Source organism: Paramisgurnus dabryanus, chromosome 21 (assembly GCF_030506205.2).
Source record: "Paramisgurnus dabryanus chromosome 21, PD_genome_1.1, whole genome shotgun sequence".
NCBI classification, from domain to species: Eukaryota; Metazoa; Chordata; class Actinopteri; order Cypriniformes; family Cobitidae; genus Paramisgurnus; species Paramisgurnus dabryanus.
Genome location: NC_133357.1, coordinates 27876458 through 27902995, shown reverse-complemented (window position 1 = coordinate 27902995; position 26538 = coordinate 27876458). Strand labels below are relative to the sequence as shown.

The 26538-nt window shown below is 38.7% G+C and overlaps 1 protein-coding gene across 1 annotated transcript in view; it reads left to right on the top strand.

The window, feature by feature from the left end:
- Positions 1-20241, top strand: part of LOC135772927 (cadherin-like protein 26) — a 34795-nt gene extending 14554 nt beyond the window's left edge. The window contains exons 8-17 of the mRNA XM_073812970.1: positions 969-1294; positions 1482-1624; positions 1933-2157; positions 8141-8362; positions 10091-10209; positions 10310-10381; positions 17847-17933; positions 18089-18130; positions 18224-18313; positions 18433-20241. Coding sequence (XP_073669071.1) covers positions 969-1294; positions 1482-1624; positions 1933-2157; positions 8141-8362; positions 10091-10209; positions 10310-10381; positions 17847-17933; positions 18089-18130; positions 18224-18313; positions 18433-18639 — 1533 coding nt within the window. The 3' untranslated portion in view covers positions 18640-20241. The remainder of the gene's footprint in view (positions 1-968; positions 1295-1481; positions 1625-1932; positions 2158-8140; positions 8363-10090; positions 10210-10309; positions 10382-17846; positions 17934-18088; positions 18131-18223; positions 18314-18432) is intronic.
- The last annotated feature ends 6297 nt before the right edge of the window (positions 20242-26538 follow it).

Here is a 26538-nt window from a genome sequence, read left to right as displayed (position 1 = left end):
TTAGGAAGATTTGCATTGTCCACATGTTATATGAAAAGGTGTATTATGTGTCTAATTATTGTGTATATTTAAACACACTCACATACATATATACATTTCAGAAATTTTATATATATATATATATATATATATATACATATATTTATTTATTTATATTTATTTATATACAATATAGAATATATAAAAATATAAATAAATATATATACACATGTAAATGTTTCTTAAATACATACGTGAATGTGTGTGTATTTATATATACATAATAATTACACACAGCACACACTTGTATATTATGCAAAAATCACTTTTATTTTGTATGCGATTAATCGCGATTAATCTTCTCCCAGCACTAAAATATATTATTTTAAATCTCAACATTTCTGAAAGATTACAATAATAAATAATTAATAAAAAATTTTATCGATTGAACCAGACCCTTACGAAAATGAACCATGGTTTTACTATAGTTAACAAAAAAACCATGGTTACCACAAAATAACCATGGTTTTGACAACCCTGGTACCAAAAACCATAGTTACACCATGGTTACTGTAGTAAAACCATAATTTTGCTGATAATAATCAATACACCAAAAAACATGTTTACTTTGCTTTTAATTTTTGTAAGGGGAGATGCTTTCACAGATCATCTTAAAGCTCTCTTGCTTGCAAGTAGCGAGACAAGAAATATCACAAACCTTGCTGAATGAGTACATTGAATAAAAGTAACATTAAAATTCTTGCAATCTTTACAAGATAGTTGGATTTACATAGCACACATTTTGGAAATATACTGTAAATGTTCAATTAATCACACAGCTCTTGTTTCTACATATTATGCAGTGTTAGGAGAAAGTATTTGAACAATTACACACTTCAGCTGTGCAATGTGAGGATGTTTTTTCGATTTATTTTTAATTTTTGCATGACTTTTCTTGTGGCTCTATTTGACTCTTTCCAAACACTCAGCCAATGGACTACGAGGAGCAAAAATATCAAAATCTGTCCATCAGTGTGCACAATGAAGCTCCTTACTTCTTCTGTAAGATTAAGAAACGCACACCGAATGCACTGGGAAGGTGGGAACTCGAAACATTTTTTGAAACTCCTAACAAAATTGATCCAAAAAGTTACAAGTCCATTCCAGTGACCATTAATGTTGAAGACGTCAACGATCCTCCGGTATTCATACCACCAGAAAAAAGTATTGTGGTAGAGGAGAACTTAGATGTAGGAATCCATCTGACCACCATGACGGCCAAAGATATGGATGGAGGCCACGATAACACATTTAAGTACGTGGAGCTATTCACTTTGTTTATTTGTCACATACACAACTTAGATTGTGCAAATATTAATGTAATAGACAATTAAAATAAAATACAGAATAAAAATAAAAATAAAATGGCATGCTGGAAAAACAATTTATAGGATACAGTAGAAATATAGCAGTATTTACCAGGCTGTTTTTCCTACTCTCAGATTTATTGTAGGGGAAGATCCTGCTGGATGGGTAACCATTCATCCGGAGACTGGATTAATATCTACAACTAAAGTTGTGGACCGAGAATCCGAATATGTAAATGGCAGCACCTATAAAGTAATCCTGTATGCTGTTGATAACGGTAAGATACAAACATCACCGTTATCAATATTCTTGTATTCGAAAGTTCTTATTTTACCAGTTCACATATTTCTATACTTATTTTGTAGTCTCTTGCTATTTCTTGAAAGAGAGCAGTTTTGTAAACATTGTAGAATTAACTTCTGATCTTACACTTCCAACTGTGCAGACGTTTATCTCTAGTACTACCCCCCAAAAAATTAGGATCACAGTTACTTTAGGTCAATATAAAAGTATACGCCATGTTTTCTTTTTCAATATTTTGTACACAGGCTGAATTTATGATCATTGTATGCATGCAATTGACAGGTCAACCACCGCTGACTGGCACAGGGACTTTATTTATTAACCTGATAGATAAAAATGATAACGTACCAATACTGACTGTGGATCATGTTAACATATGTCTGAACAAGGAGCCCGCAATGGTCAACATCACAGCTGTAGACCTGGACCTTCCTCCATACAGCTCACCTTTCTCCTATGAGCTTTTAGGAGACGTTGAGGGCAAATGGAGACTTGATCCCACCACAGGTAAAGTCCAATAATTTTTAGACTGATGAGGACACTGTCCTTTTTTATGCAATCTGTTGGTTTTCAAAGCTTATGAAAAGGAAAATCACTTTCGAACTGTCTTTTTTGATAGAAGCAAATCTTTCATTTGGTTTTCATTTAAAGGTCACCTAATATTGCAAAGTGTAAAAATACTCCCAGGGATTGGTATTGAAAAGATTTTATTGGCATTACTACTATCACTGATACTGCTTATCGATTCTGGTAATTTTACGGTATAGATAGTTTCACATGTTAAAACATGCAGTACTATCAAAACACATTCGACCTGGATTACCGTAGTAATGCTAATCGGCAAAAATGTGATAATTATTGTAACCGAATGCTCTTGGCATGAACTATACGTTCCTTCGCATCAAACCTGCTTAATCCCACCCGTTCATTAAATTCATTAAAGTACTGTTCACATTATAACAATAACTACAATGTTAACTATAACGATATTAGCACCACCGGTGATAGCAATAACTTCATGCTAATTCGCTTGCGAGGCGCTGTACTCACGCAAATCATTTACCTTCAGTGGCATTAACTAATAGTGCATATTTCCTTTAATAAAAACACTTTTTATACTAGTTTGTGTAATCTAACATCGAACCTTTTGGTATAGTTAGTGTAGTAAAATAAAAACATCATAAAGTCCATTTCACAACAACTGCAACACCTCTGGACACCTGGGGTAATTTTATGTAAGGGACCCCGGCAATGAGCTTCTTCACAGTGTCATCTGTCATTTTAAATGGGCGTGCTTTTTAGATTAAAGTAGATTTGATTGGCTGTCATTGGTTTATTGTTCATAATTTGGGGGGGAAATCACTCAAAAGGTGATCCCAACAAGATCTTCCTTGTATCCTTATCATTATAGTTGAATAGTTGATAACTTCAACACACTATCAATCTAATAATCGAAATCATGCAAATTTCGTTTTTTCCTCATGTAAAATGCAAAATAGAAATAAATTACCCGTGGTAACAGGCTAAAATGTCTAGGGTTCAATTCTGCTTTAATATAAAATAATTTTTTTAAACTACATTTTTATATAGTTATAGTTATCGTTTTAATGTACAGTAAACAGCCCTTAAGAGTCTGATAAAAATGCGTATTAACAAGAAATAATGTCAGACTCACCTAGCGGGTTTTGCATCTGAACTCTTCTGAGCGGTTTCCCAGACAGGGCTTAAACCTTGTCCCCGACTAATTTAAATGTTAGTGTTGTCTTGATCGAAAACAACTTGCTCTGATATATCTTAAAATATGTGTGAATGTTGTATCTCAAGATGCACACCAGTAATATTTATTTAAGCAATATCGCTCGAGTAGGAGTGTGATATAGCTCTATATCATCAGGGCTGTGATTAGGCCAGAGGCACGAGGCCGTAGGCCGAGTGCCGGAGGCAATCACAGCCGTGATGATATAGAGTTATATCACACGACTCCGAGAGCGATATTGCTTTTATACAACAGTTCGACGGCACACGTTTGAAAAACGAAAACTAAAAAACAACAACGGAGTTATTTTAAAAGCCTCTTTGTTTGAGAACTACTTCTTCCGCCACGGATTTGAGGGCGGCCAGAATGACAGGTAAAACTTTCGGCTGCTTTGAAGCTCATAACAACTCAATGGACGGAAAGCCGTTTCTTTATATTACCGTTTCTTGGTCACAAAGTGTAGTTTTAAGATTAGTTTAGTCGAGAATGTATATGTATTATATTTAAATCTGCAGTCGATTAGTAAAGATAGCGCCTGTTTGAACGAGTGCTTACTGAGATTCGGTACGAATGAGAACCAAAGCATGAGCGGACGTGAGTGTTCACTCGCCCCGCTGACCAACGCCCTCTCTGGGCTACATCTCTGACAGAGATACCCTGGCTCTCATGTTGGCCTTGTTTGTTTATGATCGTCAAAATGAGATCAAATCAGCAGTATGTGGTGTCATGATCAAACGATTACTTGTTTTTTTATTCATATTTAGTGTCTTTTGTGTTGTTATTGTTTTGGCACGAGGTAAAAGTTAATAAAACTATACTTGTATAACGTTACTATTGCTTTCTCATTTATTCTTAACGCGATACGAGCACTCGATTATTATTATTAAACTTTGTTCTTGTCAGTACTATACAAAACGGTTTTTTATAAGTGTCAGAGAGATGTTTTTGCATGCTGCTTATAAATATACCAGTGGCGATATCTCATAACATGTTTTAATAGTCACATCACGATAAAGTAAATGATCAATGTCCACATTTAAAAGCTGCGGTGCTTACCTGCAGTTCCACGGTGTTTTCGCGTTCTGATAAAAGATATAGCTCCAGAAAAAAACGAGTGTTTATATTCCTCTTTCCAAGTGTTAATCGTCCACACGATGTGACAAGACATTTCTCCCATTAACTTTAACGTAACATCCAAGAGCGCTGATCTTTGACAGAATAATTACTTCCGATTGGGGATTCACAGACTGATTTATGAGCTAGTAAACTAATGAGACACACGGAGAGTGATTCAAAACAGCGCGTCTGTGTTTTTCCATTCAGAGATGAGCCTGCTTAGGACCTCCATTCACTAGGTGGCGGAATAATACGAAAGGTGATGCGGTTACAGTGCCGTTATCAGCACAATATCGCATAGCTCTTAGCCAATCAGATTCGAGAACCAGAAAGAACTGTTGTATAATTATAAATAATGCTTTTAAAAATTACAAAATGAGGCCTAGTCCTGGTTTAAGATAATCCCTGTCCGGGAAACCACCCCTTCGTATATTCAGCATAAGTGATAGAGTTCAAATAATCTGTATTAGCCCTTAACATACATATCTGAGGTAGACTGGGCATTGAGAGAGCAGTTAAACCACATTTAAGCGGTTAAACAACAGTGCATCTATCTGCCTGTACATAATGCACTTTTGACAGGTGCTTTGACAGATTACCTGGGTTTCCGCCCTTACAGTACAAGCAAAAGTTTCGTTGCACTTGTGGCAACAAGCATTGTCAGCATCAACTTCAATGAAGTGTAACCACACTTCTGAGCGTTTAGTGTCCATCATTGCTAATTACGAGCAGCATCTTGGGTGTGTGCATTCATGCATGTGTGCGCTGTAGCAGCATAGACACAAGCTGCGTGAGAGGCTGTGCGCACGCTCTGCTGGTTCTGGAATATAAACATGCACCATAGATGAATTTTTTAATATTACCGCAAACCGTTGGTGAGATAAAATGTGCAAGATAACCCTAATGTAGCAAGAACATAAAGACTTTTTTCCTGAGTACTGATAGCACAATGTAAAAAGACTGAGCTTATCGATATTCAGTTTTTCAAAATTTTGCCCCGGGGCCCATTAAATACTGAGTTTCGGTACCCACCCCTAGTTTAAGGTGTTCCTAGGTGTATCTGTTAAGTTTCAGAACCAAATTCCTTGTAGATGATTTATTATACCATGTTAAAATATTTGGGTGTGCAGGAAAAAATGCTGGTGTTGTGTTTGTCTCTTTAAATCCAAATGAGCTGCTGCTTCCCTTTCCGTTTACTCTTATCTATAACAAAAACAAACACCGTTTTTAATTGGACAATTGTCTTATTTCATTGTTCATATTGAAAGTACATACAGTAATGATAATGTAAAGAACATTTAAAATATAAATGTTGACCTAACTGTAATATTTGGACAGTTGTGGTTGTGTCTTAACCAACATGACATCTAAGGGTAAAAAGTTATACCCTTAAAGGTACAGTATGTAGGATTGTGGCCAAAACTGGTATTGCAATCACAAAACTTGTGGCTAAAACTGGTACTGCAATCACACAGCTGGTGGCCAATACACAACATGACAACATAAACATCAGTTGAGGGCTGCAACTCCACTTTTTAAATGACAATATCCTGGCCAGACCACTGTTGTCAGTGATATAAGTATTTGAAATGAAAATGATTTCTTAATGTCTAGTGACATATCAGGGCCATTTTATGATAAATTTATATAAATTTCTTACATACTGTTCCTTTAATGTTAATATGACAAACTAAACTAACGTAGATTCTGTAACCTTTGGTTTTTTTAGAGTCAACATCAAATACTTTCATTAAAACACGCAGTCTGCAAATGACAAGCGTGAGATTTTCCTAGCAAAGTTGGAAATGCCTTGGGGCGTTTTAGGCAGGTCTGGATCAGCAATCTCTTCAGAATTGAGACCGAACTTTGTAGCTTTGCAAACAGCTAAATAACCCACTACAGTATATAAAAAAGCAATCATGAAATCGTATTATTTGACATATAGTGATTGTGCTGTGATTGAATGAAAGGTCGTCCCGGCTAATACAGGACAGTTGGCAACCCTAGTCATGTCATCTTTTGACATACAGTGGGATAGGATGTTTCACACCACAAAAATTCAAGCTGGGAAACCAAGCAGAAGAAAAATATAAAGAAAAATATAGTTTATTCCCTGACTGTAATGTATTTCACAAATCTTATTCATACAACATTGATCAGTAGCGTAGCCAGAAAAGAGACTCTGAAAATCTGGGTGTGCCACATTTAGTGTCATATTACTGTGCAAAGGATTAACCATAAGCATATAACCATGATATAATGGCACCGTAAAGTGGATTCTAATTTCTGTGCCCTGAGAATATGATAAATGATGTCACAGAACTGCCAGCCAGATTCAAACTGCTTTGCACATTTGTTGGCGCTGAGCCAGAGGTGGACGTGCTCAGCACTTGTCAAATATCCAGTGGCAGAACTCGACTTTTTTAATGGGGTGGCCAAGGCTACTTTAAGGGGTCCATAGTCCATTAAAGAAAGATCTGTGGGATAGTCACCAATTTTTTGTGCTAATTTTTCCGTGGCATTCTCACGGATCTCTGCATTTTTCCGACTTTCTTTTCCATGGCAAATATTGGTTACTCAACTGCTTTTTCCTTATTTAAAAAACCATTGTCGCTTGATTTGGTGTTATGATACTTCCGAGTTGTCCTAGACGCAACTCAATGCAGCGCGGCACTGAGCGACCACCTTTGGGCTGGGCATTTAAGTTTAAAGACAAAAAAGCACCATAAAGGGTCATAAATAATAAATCAGTGGTAAATAAATAAATGTTTCTCATGCAAGAAATCACTAACAAAATATATGAACTTTATATTAAATATTAAAATAAGAAACAATGTGATGCATGAATCCTTTAACAGTAAGGAGCGTCACCTATAAGAAAGAGCCTATTGTACTGTATATATTTAATTTTTTGAACCTGCGAAGTTGAAATTAAAAATTATTGGACAAATTAATGGTTTATTGTGTGTGTGCGCACGTGGGTGTTACAGTTACAACAGATAAACACACTGTTTCCAGATCAAACTTTATTTTCCCCAGCATGCCAGTCATGCAAAAAATCGCTGCGTCAGCCAGAATTGCATTTTCCCATGAGACACATTTAGTTTCTGTTATGCAACATTGGCTGGCACATCAGCCTGTATATAACAGTCATGTATATTTTGTGTGTATGCATTGGTGTGAATCTGTAAATTACGAATGTGTGTGTTTGAGTAGAATACGGTGAGTGGGAGTTGGAAGTGGATGACTTTTTGGAAAATTGTAAAACAAGTTTCACAATGACTGGTAATGACAAATGTCAGTGACATCAGAAAGGGATTGATCTGCAGTCATGTGTATAATGGTGGGACAGATGAGTTATTTACCTCTACTGTATTACCACACTCCCAATGCAATGACATTTTCCTAACACCACCAACATTTTGAACATGGTCTTATGATTCATGACCCTACCGATTTACTCAAACCAAACCTACACCGATGTGTGATGTTACAGGATGTTAATAGCTGTTACTTGTTAGACTAGAGGAACATTTGAATAGTCTTGAAAGAGATGCATATTCCATGACCATTGACATGAAAAGATTGTCTTCTGTTTTCTATCTCTTTAAAATAAAGGGACAACTGTATGGCTTATTAAAGAAAACAACGCATATTCAGGTCATCACATGATCCAGATGAAAATCGCAGACCAGCAGGGATTTTCCAACATGCAGAATCTGTCAGTGACTGTGTGCGACTGCTCGCTTGATTCAAGCTGTCATGAAAAGATGGTGTCGACGGTTCGGATAGGCAGTTCCGCTGTCTGGATCGTTGTCCTTGCCATTCTGTTCCTCATAGGTAAGTGCAACTGACTAAAGCAACCTAATCTCAAGGCAAGTCGTGGTATAGTAATGAAAATTTTGATTCATTTATTTGTTTTTGACGCTGTCTTTTTTGTCCTTCCCAGAACAAATTTCTGTCAATGGCTGTCCGTGTCTGTGGCACGACTTTCTTTATCACTTTCTATTTTTTGAAAATTGTCGCTTGGGGTTTGGGTTAGAATCACTTTCTGCAATTTCCTAACCAAAACCCCAACTCTAGGCGAGAATAGTTTTAAAAGCGGACGAAAAACATGTAGAAACCAATGCATAAAATGACATCATAATGCAAACCCAAATCTAACCTTAACCCGATAATGATTTAAAAATAGGAAAGAACGATGAGAAAACAAAATATAAAATGACACGATAAAGAAAGTCGTGCCACAGACAAGAACAGCCATTGATAGAAATTTGTGCTGGGAAGTGCGAAAAAGACATTCGTCTCTAGAGACACAAAAAACAGCGGAAATTCCTGTCATCAAACATGAATAAATTAATAAAAATGTTCGTTACTATAACACAACTTGCCTTTAGACTGTGTTGGACTAAATATTTCAAACTGAACTACATTTTCAGTAATTTACTAAAACAAGATAATAAATCATGTTCTTTTATACATACCGGTGGGGAGTGGGACTTTAATAGGCCTTGCATCAGGGATGGATAGAAGTCTTTTTTCAGTACAAATATAAAAAAATCTTAAAACCAAGGAATTTTTTGATGAGCAAAATGACCTAAGAAAATAAGTCTTAAAGTAGCCTTTATCTTTGTTTAAGGCACAAATTCACTTAAATTTTATATTTGTTGTTTAAAAACTAGACTTATTTTCCCAGGTCATTTTTCTTATCAAGAAAATACATTATAATTTAAAGATTTTTAGATATTGCTATTACTGAAAACAAGACAAAAATACTAAGAAAGTCATTATTTGTTATATTTCAACCACTATAATAACGCAGAGTTTGTGAAGTACATTTGTAAGTGAAACCAGTGATGATGGGCAGTTTGTAAGCTGTTTAATTTGACTCTAATACTTTAATAATAGATTTTTGCAAGCAGTTTTATAATACTGTCCTTCAGTCCAAGCGTGGTGAGGTGTGGTGTGGTCTCAACTAACTTTCATACCTGTGGTTACACGTAAAAAAATGCTCTAAACAACCTGTATAAACATGTGAGGGCTTGTAATTATTTCAGTGGAAATGCACACAGCATTTTACATTAACAAGGTGAATATGTACTGTATGCTTGCTTATCATACATATTAAAATTCAGGGTATTCCTAAAATAAACATTCTTTTGATTAAATCTGGAAATAAGGTTTTATGATTTTGGAAATTTTAAAATATAGCAGCATTTTGATGTTTAAATATTCTATTTTCTATATCAAAATTGAATCTGATGAATCTAAAATATTTCGATGCCAGTTGTCAAGTGTTTGTGATATCTAGGTAATATTGTTTCAATTAAATTTCCTTGCATTCCTTAAAGCAACACACTCTCTTGATTCATGTAACATGAATCATCTGGTTTGACTCGTGACAGACATAGTACATCTGTCAATAAAACAAAACAACATTCCACTTAAATTGATGATAATGTAATGTTTAACTGCAGATCATATACTGAAAGTGAAGTTTAGTAAAAATTTAAACAGTTTCACTATGAATGTAACCGAATTTAAACAATATTTTTCTTTAATTTTCAGCAATGCTCTTAATGGCACTTCTGATGACATGCAAGGATGACAAAAAAATGATAATAATGGATGATAACTCGAGTCATCTGCTTAAAGCCAACACTGAAACCCCAGGATCAGACTGTGAGGTACTTTCATCATAAAACTCGCAACAACACTTACATTTTGTTTTTCAAATATTGCAAAAATTTTCGAATGATCTTGTATATTTATCATCTCTTCATGCAGCTACCCATAAAAAGACACCATTCCACCAGAAACAGTGTAAATTCATATACACAGCTGGATGGGATAAAAAAAGTGAGTTGCAAACAAAATATTTTAAAAATTATTTTTTACATTTATAATTGTGACCCTGCCTTTGAAAACGCAGTTAACGTTTTTTTTTTGTGATTTAATGTTTTCTACATAAAATCATCCTACATAATGTAAAGAAAATCCTGTGAAAATATAATCTTGATATCTTCAATGTTGACTGAATAAGATCATGTCAGAAATTTAAAATTAAAGTGAAATTAAACTTTAATGCTCCTCATCTCATCTTTAGATTAGACGACTTTAACATAGATTTCACAGACAGGGTCACATACACTCACCGGCCACTTTATTAGGTACACCTTACTAGTACCGGGTTGGACCCCCTTTTGCCTTCAGAACTACCTTAATCCTTCATGGCATTGATTCAACAAGTTACTTGAAACATTCCTCAGTGATTTTGGTCAATATTGACATGATACATCACACAGTTGCTGCAGATTTGTCGACTGCACATCCAGGGCACGAAGCTCCCGTTCCATCACATCCCAAAGATGCTCCATTGGGTTGAGATCTGGTGACTGTGGAGGCCATTTGAGTACAGTGAACTCATTGTCATGTTCAAGAAACCAGTCTGAGATGATTTGAGCTTTGACATGGCGCGTTATCTTGCTGGAAGTAGCCATCAGATGGGTACACTGTGGTCATAAAGGGATGAACATGGTCAGAAACAATAGACAATGCTCAATTGGTACTAATGGGCCCAAAGTGTGCCAAGAAAATATCCCTAACACACCACCACCAGCCTGAACCATTGATACAAGGCAGGATGGATCCATGTTTTCATGTTGTTGAGGCCAAATTCTGACTCTACCATCTGAATGTCGCAGCAGATATCGAGACTCATCAGACCAGGCAACATTTTTCCAATCTTCTATTGTCCAATTTTGGTGAGCCTCTGTGAATTGTAGCCTTAGTTTTCTGTTCTTAGCTGTCAGGAGTGGCATCCGGTGTGGTCTTCTGCTGCTGTAGCCCATCCACCTCAAGGTTAGACGTGTTGTGCGTTTAGAGATGCTCTTCTGTATATCTCGGTTGTAACGAGTGGTTATTTGAGTTACTGTTGCCTTTCTATCAGCTCGAACCAGTCTGGCCATTCTTCTCTGACCTTTGGCATCAGCAAGGCAATTGCGCCCACAGAACTGTCGCTCACTGGTTATTTTCTCTTTTTCGGACCATTCTCTGTAAACCCTTGAGATGATTGTGTGTGAAAATCCCAGTAGATCAGCAGTTTCTGAAATACTCAGACCAGCCCATCTCGCACCAACAACCATACCACTTTTAAAGTCACTTAAATCACCTTTCTTCCCCATTCTGACACTCGGCTTGAACTTCAGCAGATCATCTTGACCATGTCTACATGTCTAAATGCATCGAGTTGCTGCCATGTGATTGGCTGATTAGAAATTTGCATTCATGCACAGTTGGACAGGTGTACCTAATAAAGTGGCCGGTGAGTGTATATCTGGGTCTGGATATATCAAAAATTTAAAGTGAATTAAAAAAGTCTGAGATCACACTCTTTTGAATCTAAAATAAAAGAACTGCTGACCTATGCCTACATTTATGACACCTTGCCACTGTGAAGCAAAAGTGCTACATACTGAGTTTAGGGTGACCACCCTTGCTGTTGTACTCCACAGCCTTTTGAAGCTTTGTCCCACACGTTGCATATTAGGAAAAATGTCTCGCATTTTTATCAGTAGCCATGTTTCCATCACCATGACTTTATGCCCATTTTGAAGTATTGCATCGAAAACAAATTTCGATAAAACATCTCTTGATTCACTCCCTTGAGGTGGTTTTTGATTCATGCGAGATAAAGAATCAAAAATGGGAGATGGAAATGCATTTGCCGAATTAATTCTGACGTAGCGCACATTAAAACCACGGGACTTACTTAGCTGTTTCCGCTGGAGTTGTCGCTGTTGTTGCAATGTCCTTGCTGCTAGTGCCTTCATCAAAAGTCTGCATTTCTTCTTCGGTGCACAGCATTCAGTTTGGCAATTACAAGCTGCACGGCAAATATATTAATAAATTGCCCCATCGTGACTATATGCAGTCCTGCCTCCATTTTCCACACGTACATTGATTTGTTTACTGGCATTTCTTTGTTTTTATTTTGTGCATTTTGAAAATATTCACATCACGTTTGGATTGAAACCCAGCTAGTGTTGGTTTTTAACTGCCATGTTAAGAAAACATTGTCACGATCGGTTCTACACCGGGAAGTGAAAACCAAAAGGAGAACCCAAACGCAAAGGATGTATAAATAAACTAAGATTTATTTACAAATAAACTGAAACACCCACAAGGGGGTAAAACAGAAAGGAACCAAAACACTGTGATGAAACACAAAATAAACAGAACACGAGAATAACTCGGATGGGTAACTGGGGAACATCAACACAGTAACTTACAACAACGCACGCACACCACACAGAGAACACAAGGGCATTATATAGACAGCACATCAATGGGGAACAGGTGAACATAATTAATCACTTAAGACATGATTACATAAGGGAGTAGGGTAAAAGTGACAAGACACTGGGAACACGTGTTACACATACATGATGTGAATCAACACGTATTCCCACATAAACACAATGCTGCCCTGGTCTTGCCCTCTGGATAATAACCAAGGTCAGGCAAGACCATGACAGCCACACCACACTGGGGAACACGTGTCACACAGAAATAATGTGAAACACACGTGTTCCCACAAAACACAATGCTGCCCTGACCTTGCCCTCAGAACATAGACCTGGACCTATACTAAGGTCTGGCAAGATCACGACAGCAACAAGACACCGGGAACATGTGGAAGCCACACACAGAATGTGATCCCACATGTCCCCACACAGAACATGATACTGCCACGGTCCTGTCGGATGCACTCAGACCTATCATCTAGCACGGATGTCCGACAGGACCGTGACAGTACCCCCCTCTTAAAAGACGGATACAAGACGTCACAACAAAAACAAACAAAAACATTAAACACGAGGAACGAACGACTGCACAACAGAAGACAACCACGACAACATTACTACAAACAACAAAGGTAAACAAACATATGTGACAAACGGGTTGGGATGGTGTAACAAAAACAATACATGATGAAGGGGAGGTGGGGAAAAAACAGGGGGAACAAAATGTCCATGGGAAACATGATTATTAAAGTCCCGCGGCTGAAAAGCCGACTGATGACGTGTCCCCGGCTGCGCCGGCGGGTGACGTGTCCCCGGCTGCGCCGGATGGTGACGGGTCTCCGGCTGCGCCGGCTGGTGACGTGTCTCCGGCTGCGCCGGCGGATGACGTGTCTCCGGCTGCGCCGGCGGGTGACGTGTCTCCGGCTGCGCCGGCGGGTGACGTGTCCCCGGCTGCGCCGGCGGGTGACGTGTCCCCGGCTGCGCCGGCGGGTGACGAGTCCCCGGCGGGTGACGTGTCCCCGGCTGCGCCGGCGGGTGACGAGTCCCCGGCGGGTGACGTGTCCCCGGCTGCGCCGGCGGGTGACGAGTCCCCGGCGGGTGACGTGTCCCCGGCTGCGCCGGCGGGTGACGTGTCCCCGGCTGCGCCGGCGGGTGACGTGTCCCCGGCTGCGCCGGCGGGTGACGTGTCCCCGGCTGCACCGGCGGGTGACGTGTCCCCGGCTGCACCGGCGGGTGACGTGTCTCCGGCTGCACCGGCGGGTGACGTGTCTCCGGCTGCACCGGCGGGTGACGTGTCTCCGGCTGCACCGGCGGGTGACGTGTCTCCGGGAGTGTCGGTGAATAACGAATCTCCGGCTGCGCCGGTTCCGAGGCCCTCTTCGTCCTTCTCCTCCTCCCTTTCGACGCAGGGTGTGCCGGTCCGAGACTGGCCCCGGGAGTAGTATCCAGCACCGGGGAGATGGGAGTCGATCTCCCCATCCTGACAGCTCCGGTCATCATGTCCCTCATAATGGACTGAGTCTGGCGGGATCCAGCCGATCCAGTCGGTCGCCGCCTGGCCTTACCCTCGGGCCCGCATACGAGTGGGTCATAAAACTCGTAACCCGACTCGTATGCGGGGCGGGATCTCCTTCCCCGAATCGCCAGGCGGCTGCCAGCAAACATCCTTGCTGGGTTCAGTTTGGTGCGTGCGTTCTGTCACGATCGGTTCTACACCGGGAAGTGAAAACCAAAAGGAGAACCCAAACGCAAAGGATGTATAAATAAACTAAGATTTATTTACAAATAAACTGAAACACCCACAAGGGGGTAAAACAGAAAGGAACCAAAACACTGTGATGAAACACAAAATAAACAGAACACGAGAATAACTCGGATGGGTAACTGGGGAACATCAACACAGTAACTTACAACAACGCACGCACACCACACAGAGAACACAAGGGCATTATATAGACAGCACATCAATGGGGAACAGGTGAACATAATTAATCACTTAAGACATGATTACATAAGGGAGTAGGGTAAAAGTGACAAGACACTGGGAACACGTGTTACACATACATGATGTGAATCAACACGTATTCCCACATAAACACAATGCTGCCCTGGTCTTGCCCTCTGGATAATAACCAAGGTCAGGCAAGACCATGACAGCCACACCACACTGGGGAACACGTGTCACACAGAAATAATGTGAAACACACGTGTTCCCACAAAACACAATGCTGCCCTGACCTTGCCCTCAGAACATAGACCTGGACCTATACTAAGGTCTGGCAAGATCACGACAGCAACAAGACACCGGGAACATGTGGAAGCCACACACAGAATGTGATCCCACATGTCCCCACACAGAACATGATACTGCCACGGTCCTGTCGGATGCACTCAGACCTATCATCTAGCACGGATGTCCGACAGGACCGTGACAAACATGCATGCGTTCTTTAAAGCTCCCGTTCTCTCTGTGATTTTGAAGCTTTGATTGTGTTTATAGTGGGCAATATAACATGTGTTCATGTTTCACGTGTAAAAAAACGCGGTATTTTTCACACAACTTACTTATCTGTATAGCGCTGTTTTCATTGTCCTCAAAACAGGCTGATGTCTTCCTTGTTATGTGAAGTCCCTCCTTCAGAAGTAGTTTGTTTAGTGTGCTGTGATATGATACCAGCTTAGCTTAGCCAGAGCCGTTTGAGCCAAAGCTGGTGACTGACGTATTCATGTGGGCGGAGTTTAGTCAACGAACTGTTTTATTGACGTCATTAAAGCAGTAAATAGAGGGCGGTAGTCCAAACCGGCCGTTTGTTGTAGGCTTTTAAAGAGGAATTCTATTGAAGAAAATATTTCGCCTGGCAGTGAACTTTGAGGTTTATCATTTTACAGGTATTATTTATGCTATTATAGCAACATTACACACTAACTAGGGTTTAAAAAATGGTATCAGGAAGAACGTGACCTTTAAAATGACTTAAAAATGTAGGGTAGTTTCTCCCATATTTGACAGCGCTACGTCAAAAGCAGCAACCCCCGCTCACACAAATAGATGCTTGCGAGTTTCAAGAGGTGCCGCAAGAACTGAAAGGCGGATGATGTCAAAGAACCGCAATACTTTGATGGTTCTTGTGGTGACTTGGCTCATCATCGTCCGCCCTCAGGCCCTGTCCCAAATGGTGCACTTCATGTGGACTTTCGGTCTCGTGGCCTTAAATTGCATGTGCTCGCTTAGTAAACAAGCCGTAGGGTGTCTCATCTGTCATTTTTATGCTTCGAAGTGCGCACCGTTTGAACCCTTGATGCGGTTTTCAGCGAAGCACCGACAGTTGCAGGCTTCACGCACTTCACCAACCCAGAAGTCCTTGCGAAACCAATCAGATGACGAATGGGAGGAGTTCACACGGATGGGCAACTTCTCTTCCTATTTCCGGCATGATGCTCAAATCTGTCCCAAAATACAACTCTTGTGCACCCTTGTACAAATATGGTCAGTGGGATTTTTTACAGAAAGATTAAAAATACGGGAGAAATACACTAAACTATTTTAACGCGGGATAGAATGGTAAAATACAGGAGAATCCCTAGAAAAATGGGAGGGTTGATTGGTATGGTCACGACCATCAATCAAACTGGTGGAGCTAGAGTCTCAAACCCAAACACACATTGGGCCCTATTTTAACGATCTGAAACGCAAGTGCGAAGCGCAATGCGCAAGTGACTTTGTGGGCGAATCTTGGGCGCTGTTGCTATTTTCCCGGCGGGAGAAATAACTCTTGCGCCAGGCGCAAATCAATAAGGGGTTGGTCTGAAGTATGTTAATTATTCATATGTGTGGTTTGGGCGTAACGTCAAATAAACCAATCAGAACGCTATCCAACATTCCCTTTAAACGCAAGGGCGCAAGTTCCATGGCGGGTTGCTATTATTATGGCGGATTTACCAGGCGCACGAGGAGACCGACGTTCTTGTAAGAGCAGTCAAAGACAGAGAAGTTGTTTGTATGGGGATAGGAGAAACCCGCCCAAATCAGCGTCGGTTAAACAGGCGTGAGAGGAAATAGCCACAGTTTCATCAGCTGGCATCCCCATCGTTGCGCCAAGCGCTACAATGATGTCAGGAGACGGGGGAATCCCAAGCTTGCCAGCATAAATCGGGCACGCCGTGTAACGGGAGGTGGATCTGCCAAAATGCTCACCACTATGATTCCCCTTATCTCATGTTTTAATATTTTTTATTGTAACAATTATGATTTGCAAAAATAACTGTTGCATCTGTGTAGATTAGATAAGCAAAGTGTGTGCGCGTTGTGCACGCTATACATTATGGTCAAGCATGCGCCCTTAAAATTGCATAATGAACCACGCGCAACGCGCCACGTACTTTAGACTAGTTTTTTTTTTGGTCAGTGGCGCAATTGTTTTTTGAAACTGCAAAATAGCATCAGGGATGGTTTGCGCATGAACACGCCTCCTTTTTTGCGCTGAACCGCCCAGGGAGCGCAAGTTCATTCCCTAGTTTGCAGACTGTGGAGGGAAAAACCCGCTGTGCGCCGGTGCAAAATACGAATGATACATGCGTCACTGACAAAGTCAATTGCGCTGGGTGCAAGATAGGGCCCAGAATTTCATTATATTATTGTATGACAGTTTTAGGTTATGTTTCAATGTAACGTCCCACATTGCCCCACACAAGCTTACTACTTTGTTACCTACATTTGGTTTTTTGGTGGTGGTCATCCTTACTGAGGTACTGTGCTGCAATGGTTTTGAAAACTTTATAATGGTAAAATAAGTCATCCATTATTTGTTTTTGGTCAGTAATCAAACATACGCAAATTTGTGTCTGATCATATTAAAACACTAATATTGATGTTAAGGTTTTGCACAAATTTCCACATTAGAACTATTTCAGATCTAGTGGTCTCAGATTTTTGGACAGCTACAGCTGTGATTACCAGAAATATACTTCAATCAAATGAAATGTATAAATGTCAAAGTAATTATGTTAAAAACATCCAGATTGCATCCAACGACGTTCAGGCTGTCCCACAGATACCGACGATCTTTTACCCCGATCAGATGTTTGATAGGTCATCTATATACAGAGTAAGTATTCACTTTAATAACAACAACAGCTTTTACTTACACTTTATTTTTATTTAAGTTAAACGGTTAGGTATGTGGAACATGTATAACATGCACAGTTTAGTTTTCTTATTTTTCTTTGTTTGTTTGTTTGTTTGTTTGTTTTTGTCTTTCAGAATTCCGCAAGGCGTTCCTACAGGAGCAACAGAAATTTTCAAGTAAACAAAAATGAAGTTGCTTTTAACATCATATGGCTTCTCCAGCTCTCCATAACCTTTAACCACCTTATCATCTGTGTATCTTTCATATAGAGATCGAGTTTTAGAAGCACCAGTTCTTACAATCAAATGCACTGCAGCACTTCAGGCTTCACGGAAGAGCTCGCCTCTCGCATCAACAAGGTGATTTAAAGCCTCATTTATTACTTTGTCACTTCACACAACCATAAGTGACATTGGACAACACTGAACATTTAAGTGTCCAAACATCTGACTGATAAAACCATATTCTTCTTCTGCAGAGTCTGCTTGCTGTCAAAGCCCGCGAGGATGAGATGACCTTTTATGAGCCGCGCTGTTACGCAGATGAAGGAGAAATTATTGGAGATACTGATCTGGAAGAAATCTCAATACCAGAGAATGACTTTAATCCAGAAATGCTTAATAATCTGGACGGCAAGTTCAATGGCCTGGCAACAATTTGCAGACCCGATTTGATGAAAACATGACAATAATATCAGAAAGAATAGCGGCTTTTTCTGAGTATGAGACTGAGAACTTGAACTAAAACAGCAATATAGTAAATGATCAGGGATATTGGGCATCAAATATGGGATGAGGGTGTTTTTCTACTGTTATATGTGTCATAATGAATGATAAAGGATTTCATTTCCTGAAGAAAAGAAGAATGCTTGTGAGGCAGCAATAGAATAAAATGTACAGGGTTCATGTAATTTCTGGAATATCATGAATTTTTAAAGGTCAATTCTAGACATTGAAGGTCATGGAATTTTATATATTTTTTGTCCAAGTCATGGAATATCAGGGCTTTTGTTTGTCTCTCTAATTTTTGCATTTATCAAAATGTAATCTGCTTTGTGATGTAAGGAATGCTGTGTCCATCTTAACAGCCGCTTCTTGATATTGTTTATTCATTTGTTTATGCATTTAAAGGTGCAGTGTGTAGATTTTAGCAGCATCTAGCAGTGAGATTGTTAACTGCAACCAACGGCTCAGTCCACCGTTCACCGAAACGCATAGAGAAGCTACGTTAGCTGCAACAAGGACGAAAGCTGTCATTTTAGAAAAATACAGTAGTGATAAAATGCACTCTTTGGAGCAGTTTGTCCTTTTAGGGCTACTTTAGAAACATGGCAGCACAAAATGGCGACTACCATGTAAGGGGACCCGCGGTGTATGTAGATTAAAAACATCTCATTCTTAGGTAATAAACACATAACAGTTCCTTATGTAAGGTCTTTATACACCACTCATAATATAGTTATTTAGATTATATTGCATTTCTGTCAAGAAATCCTTCTAAATGTTACACACTGCACCTTTAAGCTAAATGTTTTATAAACGTATGGTGTACAAGGCTCACGGCATCTCAAAAATAGGTCATGAAAATTCAGCTTTTTAGTCAGCGAAAAGTCAGGGAATTTGGCCTAGAGAGGAAACCCTGGATTTAAGTCTTTGCATTTATGTATTTGGCTTTTATCCAGAACGACTTGCAGTGGATTTGAAAGCATACATTATATCCGTATGGTATGTGTGTTCCCTGGGAATCTTCATGCACATTTTGAAAAATTCTTGGCATATAGATGAACTCTGCCTGTCAAAGTGCATTTGATTTAAATTAATTGTAAGTTTGCTTTGAACATGAATGTACATTTGCAATTGAACAGACAAACACCTATAGGGTGTGGTTTGGGTATATTTGTCTCTGTATTTAAGGTTGGGGCTTTTAAAGAATCCTTAATGAAAATGGTGTCAAAATAGTGCTGCCTTGCAAGCATCAGAGATATTTGATGAAAACCCCACTGAAAGTATGTGAGATTACAGTACTATGGTTTAAAGGTGTTTATAAGAGACACCTGTTTGGGTTGTTTCTTATCACAACATTAAGGTGCATGTGACATATCTGGGTCTGTTGTTGCCTTGGGGCAGTGATGAAACATAAACACTGTTATTATCAGGCTTTTGTGTTTTTTTTTTTTTTTGTTGAACTACTACTGTGATGATGTTGCACTGTGAGTGTTTTAGTATTATTTGTGTATTTTTGGGACAGTTGATCAGATGACAGTAATAAAGTGCAGTATTCACTTTAATCAAGAGCATGTTGCGTCGAATGACTTTGTAGCTCAACGGCTGCCATGAATTTGTCGTTTGGACGCGTCCCCCAACCTGTTCAACCTGTTCTAGTCTTTTCCCTCAATGTATAGTTGCTGTAATAGCTCACTTTAAAATGTCAAAGAGTATCGCATATCAATACCTCCCTGCGGCTATCTGCAGCTCAAATGAGTAAAGCAGCACTACCTTACAAACCGCAGGAGCACACTTTCAGAATTGCATCAGCCTTATTATGAAGTCTATACAAACAAACGCGTCCCGATCTGCAGAAACCCATCACAGTTGAATGCGCGTCAATGAGAATAACATGAAACTTATCACTATGTAGATCTACATTTTCCATTGAAATGGTGTTTGTTCCAGAACTGGCTGGTGCATGTTTTAGGATTTCAAAATAGCAAACGTTAAACTTTATTGGCATTTTAAAACTCAACTTATTTTGATTTATATATTTAATTTATTTTTGTGGCACCATCATGTGAAGAAACTTGAGTTTTAAGGTGTCATGTTTGGCAGCTTGCTGAGCAAGATTCTCCCTTTAAGCTGGCCTTCTGCCAATACAGCAGATTAAGCTAAAAGTGAAAACTGATCACAACGTGACAATGCTGAGAATGAAATGAAATGCAATACGTTTCAGACATATTTTAGAACTCATGAAATCAATCTCATGTTAGAAATCTGTCTGCTTAAGCAGAATGAGTTCTTACTTCAAAACAGACACAGACAGACCTCAATGGTATTCATCGAAACACAGAGACAAAGGTTTTGAATACCTACTTCTTACAATCTGATCTTTTACCACAAGAAAATCTGCAAAGGTTAGGTCTCCAAAAATCTGTCTTTGTTTTCTAGATTTACAAACTGTTCTTTAGCATGATGTTACATCTATTCTAAGGCACAGCAACATTACTTTTAGGATAATTTTCCTATTTAAAACTTGACTCCTCTGTAGTTACATCAAGTTGTGATTTTCTAGGCAGATATGGCTAAGAGCTATACTTTCATTCTGGCGTAATAATCAAGGACTTTGCTGCCGTAACATGGCTGCAGGAGGCGCAATGATATTATGCACTGCCCCAAAATAGTCCCCTTGGTAACTTTCAATAGCTGGGGACTATTTTCGGGCACTGCGTAAATATCATAGGCAACCGCCTAAATTAAACGATCCAAATTTTTTATATTAAAAATACGTGATGCAACTGCATCTCTGCATCCCCCGTAGTGGGACCCCCTCTCATTATGCATGTATGCTCTTGATACTTTTGCCGCTTGATTCAAACTGGCATAATGTTAAACTTGTGGTACTGTAGAAAACGTATGATTTGAAACATGAAAAAGACTTATTCGTCAGGCAGCCAGACGCAAAAGAAGAAGCAAGAAGAGGAGGAAAAGAGGAAACAGGACAGCGGTAAGTAATGACGAGATGATGAATGACTTACTGTACAGTAAGATTGTATTGTACCTCAAAGTTTATGTTCTATTCTGACTTCTATTAAGATGAATTGATGACATTATTTTGATTAAAATAAACACTTTATGTTCTGTTAGATGTGTTTTGACTAGTATGTTGTTTTATTATGTGTCTGGGTAACAAAGATATATTAGGAAAAATCTATTAATACGGCCCCACTGATTATTTTTGCTTGGGGCCCCTACTTTATGTTGCTTCACCCCTGGTTACAGTTAGCCTGGCTCCGCTCTCCTACGTGCTTCCGCTTAATTTTCATTTCGCTTCAGCAGTAAAGTGAAATGAGCAGTCTGGGACTGCTCTGTAGAGTTTCGTTTTCTCCTGCAAAAATCTGCAGGTCCAATCAGCGAACAGAGTGGGGTGGCTAAAAACGATGATGTTGAGGTTGGCGTCAGTTTGAGTTGTAGACGTGAGAAAAGCTATTCGGTCCGTTGTTGCAAAGCTGCCGAATATACAGAAGTTAAAGCCGGAGCAAGAACCAGGTTTGCAAAGTTTTGTTGGTCTGATTTTTCATACTTGTTGTTTCTGGTCGGTTTCGGTGCATGATATACGTCACGACCACACGTTAGCAACTGCGTATGGCAGATCCTGAGTGACTCTGGGCAGATCCAATCGTTTTAAACTTCAACAATGGACCCTCCTTAACGGAAGTAACGCTTTGCAATGGAGCGTGGCCAGACTCTCTGAAATGAAATGAATGTATAAGAGTCTGGTTGGACCAGGCTAGGTTACAGTTATATGAAGTCAGTGAAAATGTGCTGTAAAATGCAAAACTTATGTAAACCTAGTGCATGCAAAAGACCGCTGGAAAACAGACCAATCTCAACATAACACCAACTGTAATGTTACAGTCCAGATGTACGCCCCAACATCAAATTAAACATTAAGACCAACGTTGTTACAATGCTAAAAAAACAAAGTTGTGACTGCTGAGTTAGCACTCCATGCTAGTTAATGCTATATGCTAGCGTTTGAGCTGAAGTTCTACTATTGACGTTACAGTTACGTTTTGCAGGTTTATCCTGAAAAAAAATACCACTCAAAAATGTCCATTAATAATCTCCAAACAATTGATTATTCCTCAAAATCTGTATCTTCGTCTGTTACAGACTCAAACATATGATCTGTTTACACACACACAGAGCTACTGAAGGAGCTGCTCTGAGAAACAGCCAATCAGAGCAGAGCTCAACATTATTATTTGTGACCAAATTAGGTAATAATAGACCATTTAATTCTAAAGGCAAACCCAAGGGTTGTAAATTGCAATGTAAAAAAATATCTGGATCATTTTTGCACGTGATAAAGCCATAAACCGTCTACGTAGATACCAAAGAACAATTAAACAGGTTGTTTAAATGCATTCTTTGGCACCTTTAATTATCTTGAGTTTTGCACGCAATTATTTTTTTGTGGCATGTGTCTATCTGGCAACATAGCTGAATAACATAATGATATATTATTACATTTACTGTGGGTAAACTTTAAGATACAAAAGCCTGTCGCGTTTCTATGGTTCCACCCAGAGTCTTGCTTAAACGGTAATTTTTCTATGGCATTATATCAATTTTACAACCACAACAAATTATTATTTGGTCATGTTTGTGTGAATCCTGAAAATTCACTGTAACTGTTACTGACTGATCCTGTATTTAAATTAAAATAATAAAAGAAAGTATTTTGGATGTCAGAGTCAAACCACTACCAAGTAAAAATTAATTAATCTCATGTTGACTTTAAGGCTTGTAACCTGTCAATACACTTGTCAGTACCTGCCAAACATTGCTGTTATGTGCCTCAATAATGAAACTCTGACAGAACAAATTTTTGTGTAAATCATTTAACCATTTTTATGTAATTTCTATTGGCTTCAAATGCAATAGTACTATGTATGTGCAAAGACACACAAACAATTATTCTGTTAGGGTTTTCTGCAAAAAATAAAACTGAAAAAATATAATTTGATTAATTACTTGCTTGGTCTAAATCAGTGGTCTCCAAGAGGGAAGTCTGTGAGTTGCCCACCAATGCACATTTTATTAATAGCCTCAATTTTAATATTACATTGTTTTATAAAAGCTTGGCTTATTTTAGGTATGTACGCATTTTAAACACTCAAACAAAAGTATGATGATAAAATCAACAAGTAACACAAAAGACTCTCCGTCTAAATGATGTTTACAATATTTGCATGGTTTATCATTTTTGATAGGTGAATGTCTTGTGGTAACATTGATGCACATAAGTTGTGGGGCACAGGTGAATATTAAAATTTTTAACATTAAAATGAGTAAACAAAAGTAGTTTGAAACTGAAAACAAGATCAGCAGCTTTGAGACCAGTTTATGAGTGCGTTGAAAAAACAGCAGTACTTAGGCTACAGGGAAAGTTGTAGTTTACCAGTTCAAACTAAGCACACAAATGCACAATGACAACAAGAACAAAATACCAGAGATGTAACTCTTACATGAGCATGAGGTTGAGAATTGCAAATAATACTTTGCATATGCATGGTCATTTTACAAATATCTCTTAATTTCACTTAATTTTAAGTGGTCCAACCTTAAAACAGGCAACACTGACATCTTGTGTTTAAATAGTGATTTGACATTAATGAATTGTGTTATCTGTGACGTCTGCTTATCTTGTTTTGTCCTGCTATTTTGTTGTTTGGGTAACACTTTATAATAACTGTTATAAGTCCTTAATAAATATTAGTGAATGCTTAATGGATATATTTACATAGCTAGAAATATGAGATAATGTGCTTGTTAATCATTTATTAGAATATACATAACAACTAGCAGATTATTAGTTAATGTCTTTTAAAATTCTTACAAATGTTATTACCTTTTCAATTCACATGGTAATGCAATTTAAAGATTTACAAATGACTATAATATATGTTATCCAATAAGTAACTCCTTATTTGTTAATGTACATTTGAATGTTTCAGTATAGGCACAGTAGTGAAGCATATACCTTAAGCTTGTTGAATGCATCTTCCGCTCGTGGGTTCCAGTCTAATCTCTTGGGTTTGCCTTTAAAGCAACACTATGTAGTTTCCATGTAAAAATGACTTACAGCTCCCCCATGTGGTTGAAAAGTGCAACAGTGCCTGGTATCAGACACTCTTCTGCAGGCAGGGGGAGGGGCGGGGCTGTGTGCTCTACCCTCCACCACCACTTTCAGAGTGTGCTTGTAGCAGCTAGGAGGTTGCTCAGGTTGCAGCAACAGTACAATTTGTCCAGTTAAAAGTTGTTTTATCACTGAAATAATTTTAGAGACATTATTTAAAGGTAAAAAAACTACATAGTGTTGCTTTAAGTAGAGAAGTGAGTGGAGCTGCAACCATGCTGTAGTTACAGATGAATCGCCGGTAGAAGTTGGCGAATCCTAAGAATCTTTAAAGATCTTTGACAGTATGAGGTATTGGCCATTCGGTGACTGCCTTGACTTTGAATTCGTCCATCTCGTAACCCTGTGAACTTATATTGTACCCCAGAAAGACAGGACTTCCTTGACATGATTAACATGGTCCTCTACACTGTTGGAATAAATCAGGATATCACCAATGTAAGCTATGACACATTTATGAAGAAGAACACCTTATTAATGAAAGATTGAAAGATAGCCGGCGAGCAGGCACGTGCACACATAGACATCAAAGGGGGCTTGAGCACCTGCCCTTTTTATTCCTGGAGAGAAAGTGCCCTTTTTTCTGGGGTGCTTTTAAAAAAAATAATAATATGATCTTTATTCATATAACAACTGATGTCTGTCTGTTTCTTGTGTTTTTTACTTGTTGCTTATTTAATTTAACATGAATTTATTCAGGAATCATTTATGAGATTTAAACTCTTATATAAAGAAAATTAGCGCTATTTGTGGCACACAAACGGTTAACAGATGAGTCCCGCCTCCAAAATTCACATCGCTAATATGATTGGCTTTACCTTTCCTTAGTCCCGCCTCTCTAACTTACTTCGCTTTATGATTGGTTTGTCTACACTCGTGCTGCATCATTCGCACTTCAAGCGCCAAAGCTCAGCCTGAACGAGACGCGATCATGTGCATGATTATGCAGGCAGGCTACCGGTAAGTGTGTGAGGAAGAAAGCATTCTTATATTAACAGTTTTATGCGCAAAATATTGGACACGTTGTTACACATAACGATTCAGGGACATTGTTTTCCATGGAAATCCCATATTAACCTGAAGAGTTGCAAACTTGTAACAGTGTAGTGTAGTTTAAACAGACTGCTCAGAAAATAATAAAGCACAAACAATAAAATAATTGCTAACTGCAGTAGAAAGCTTTTTTGTTTGCGTTTTTTGTAATGGCTGTTAAATAAGTATAATGTGTTATACTGGAGTGCTGGAGTAGATTGGGAAGAAATCTGATGGTTTTGAATTTTCACTGACATCACAAAAAAGTAAAATATAAAATACAAATAAAATAGGCCTAATCTATATTTGTTGTTTCTGACATGTGTAACCCTAATAAATATGAAACCTAAGATTAAAGGTGCCATAGGATGTGTTGTCATAATATGTCAAATTGTTCTTTGACAATTACATAGAAGGTATGTTGCTTTATTAAGTGCAAAAATTATCCAGAAACGTTTTTAAGTTCTTAAATAGTTAAATGTCTATTTACAACCCTAGAATTTGTCAATTTAATTAAATGGTCTATTTTTGCCCTATTTGAAAGGGTCATGAATAATAATGTTGAGCTCTGCTCTGATTGCTCTGCTCTGAGGCTCATGCCAGAAGCTCACATTAGTAAACAGACCTTATATTTTGA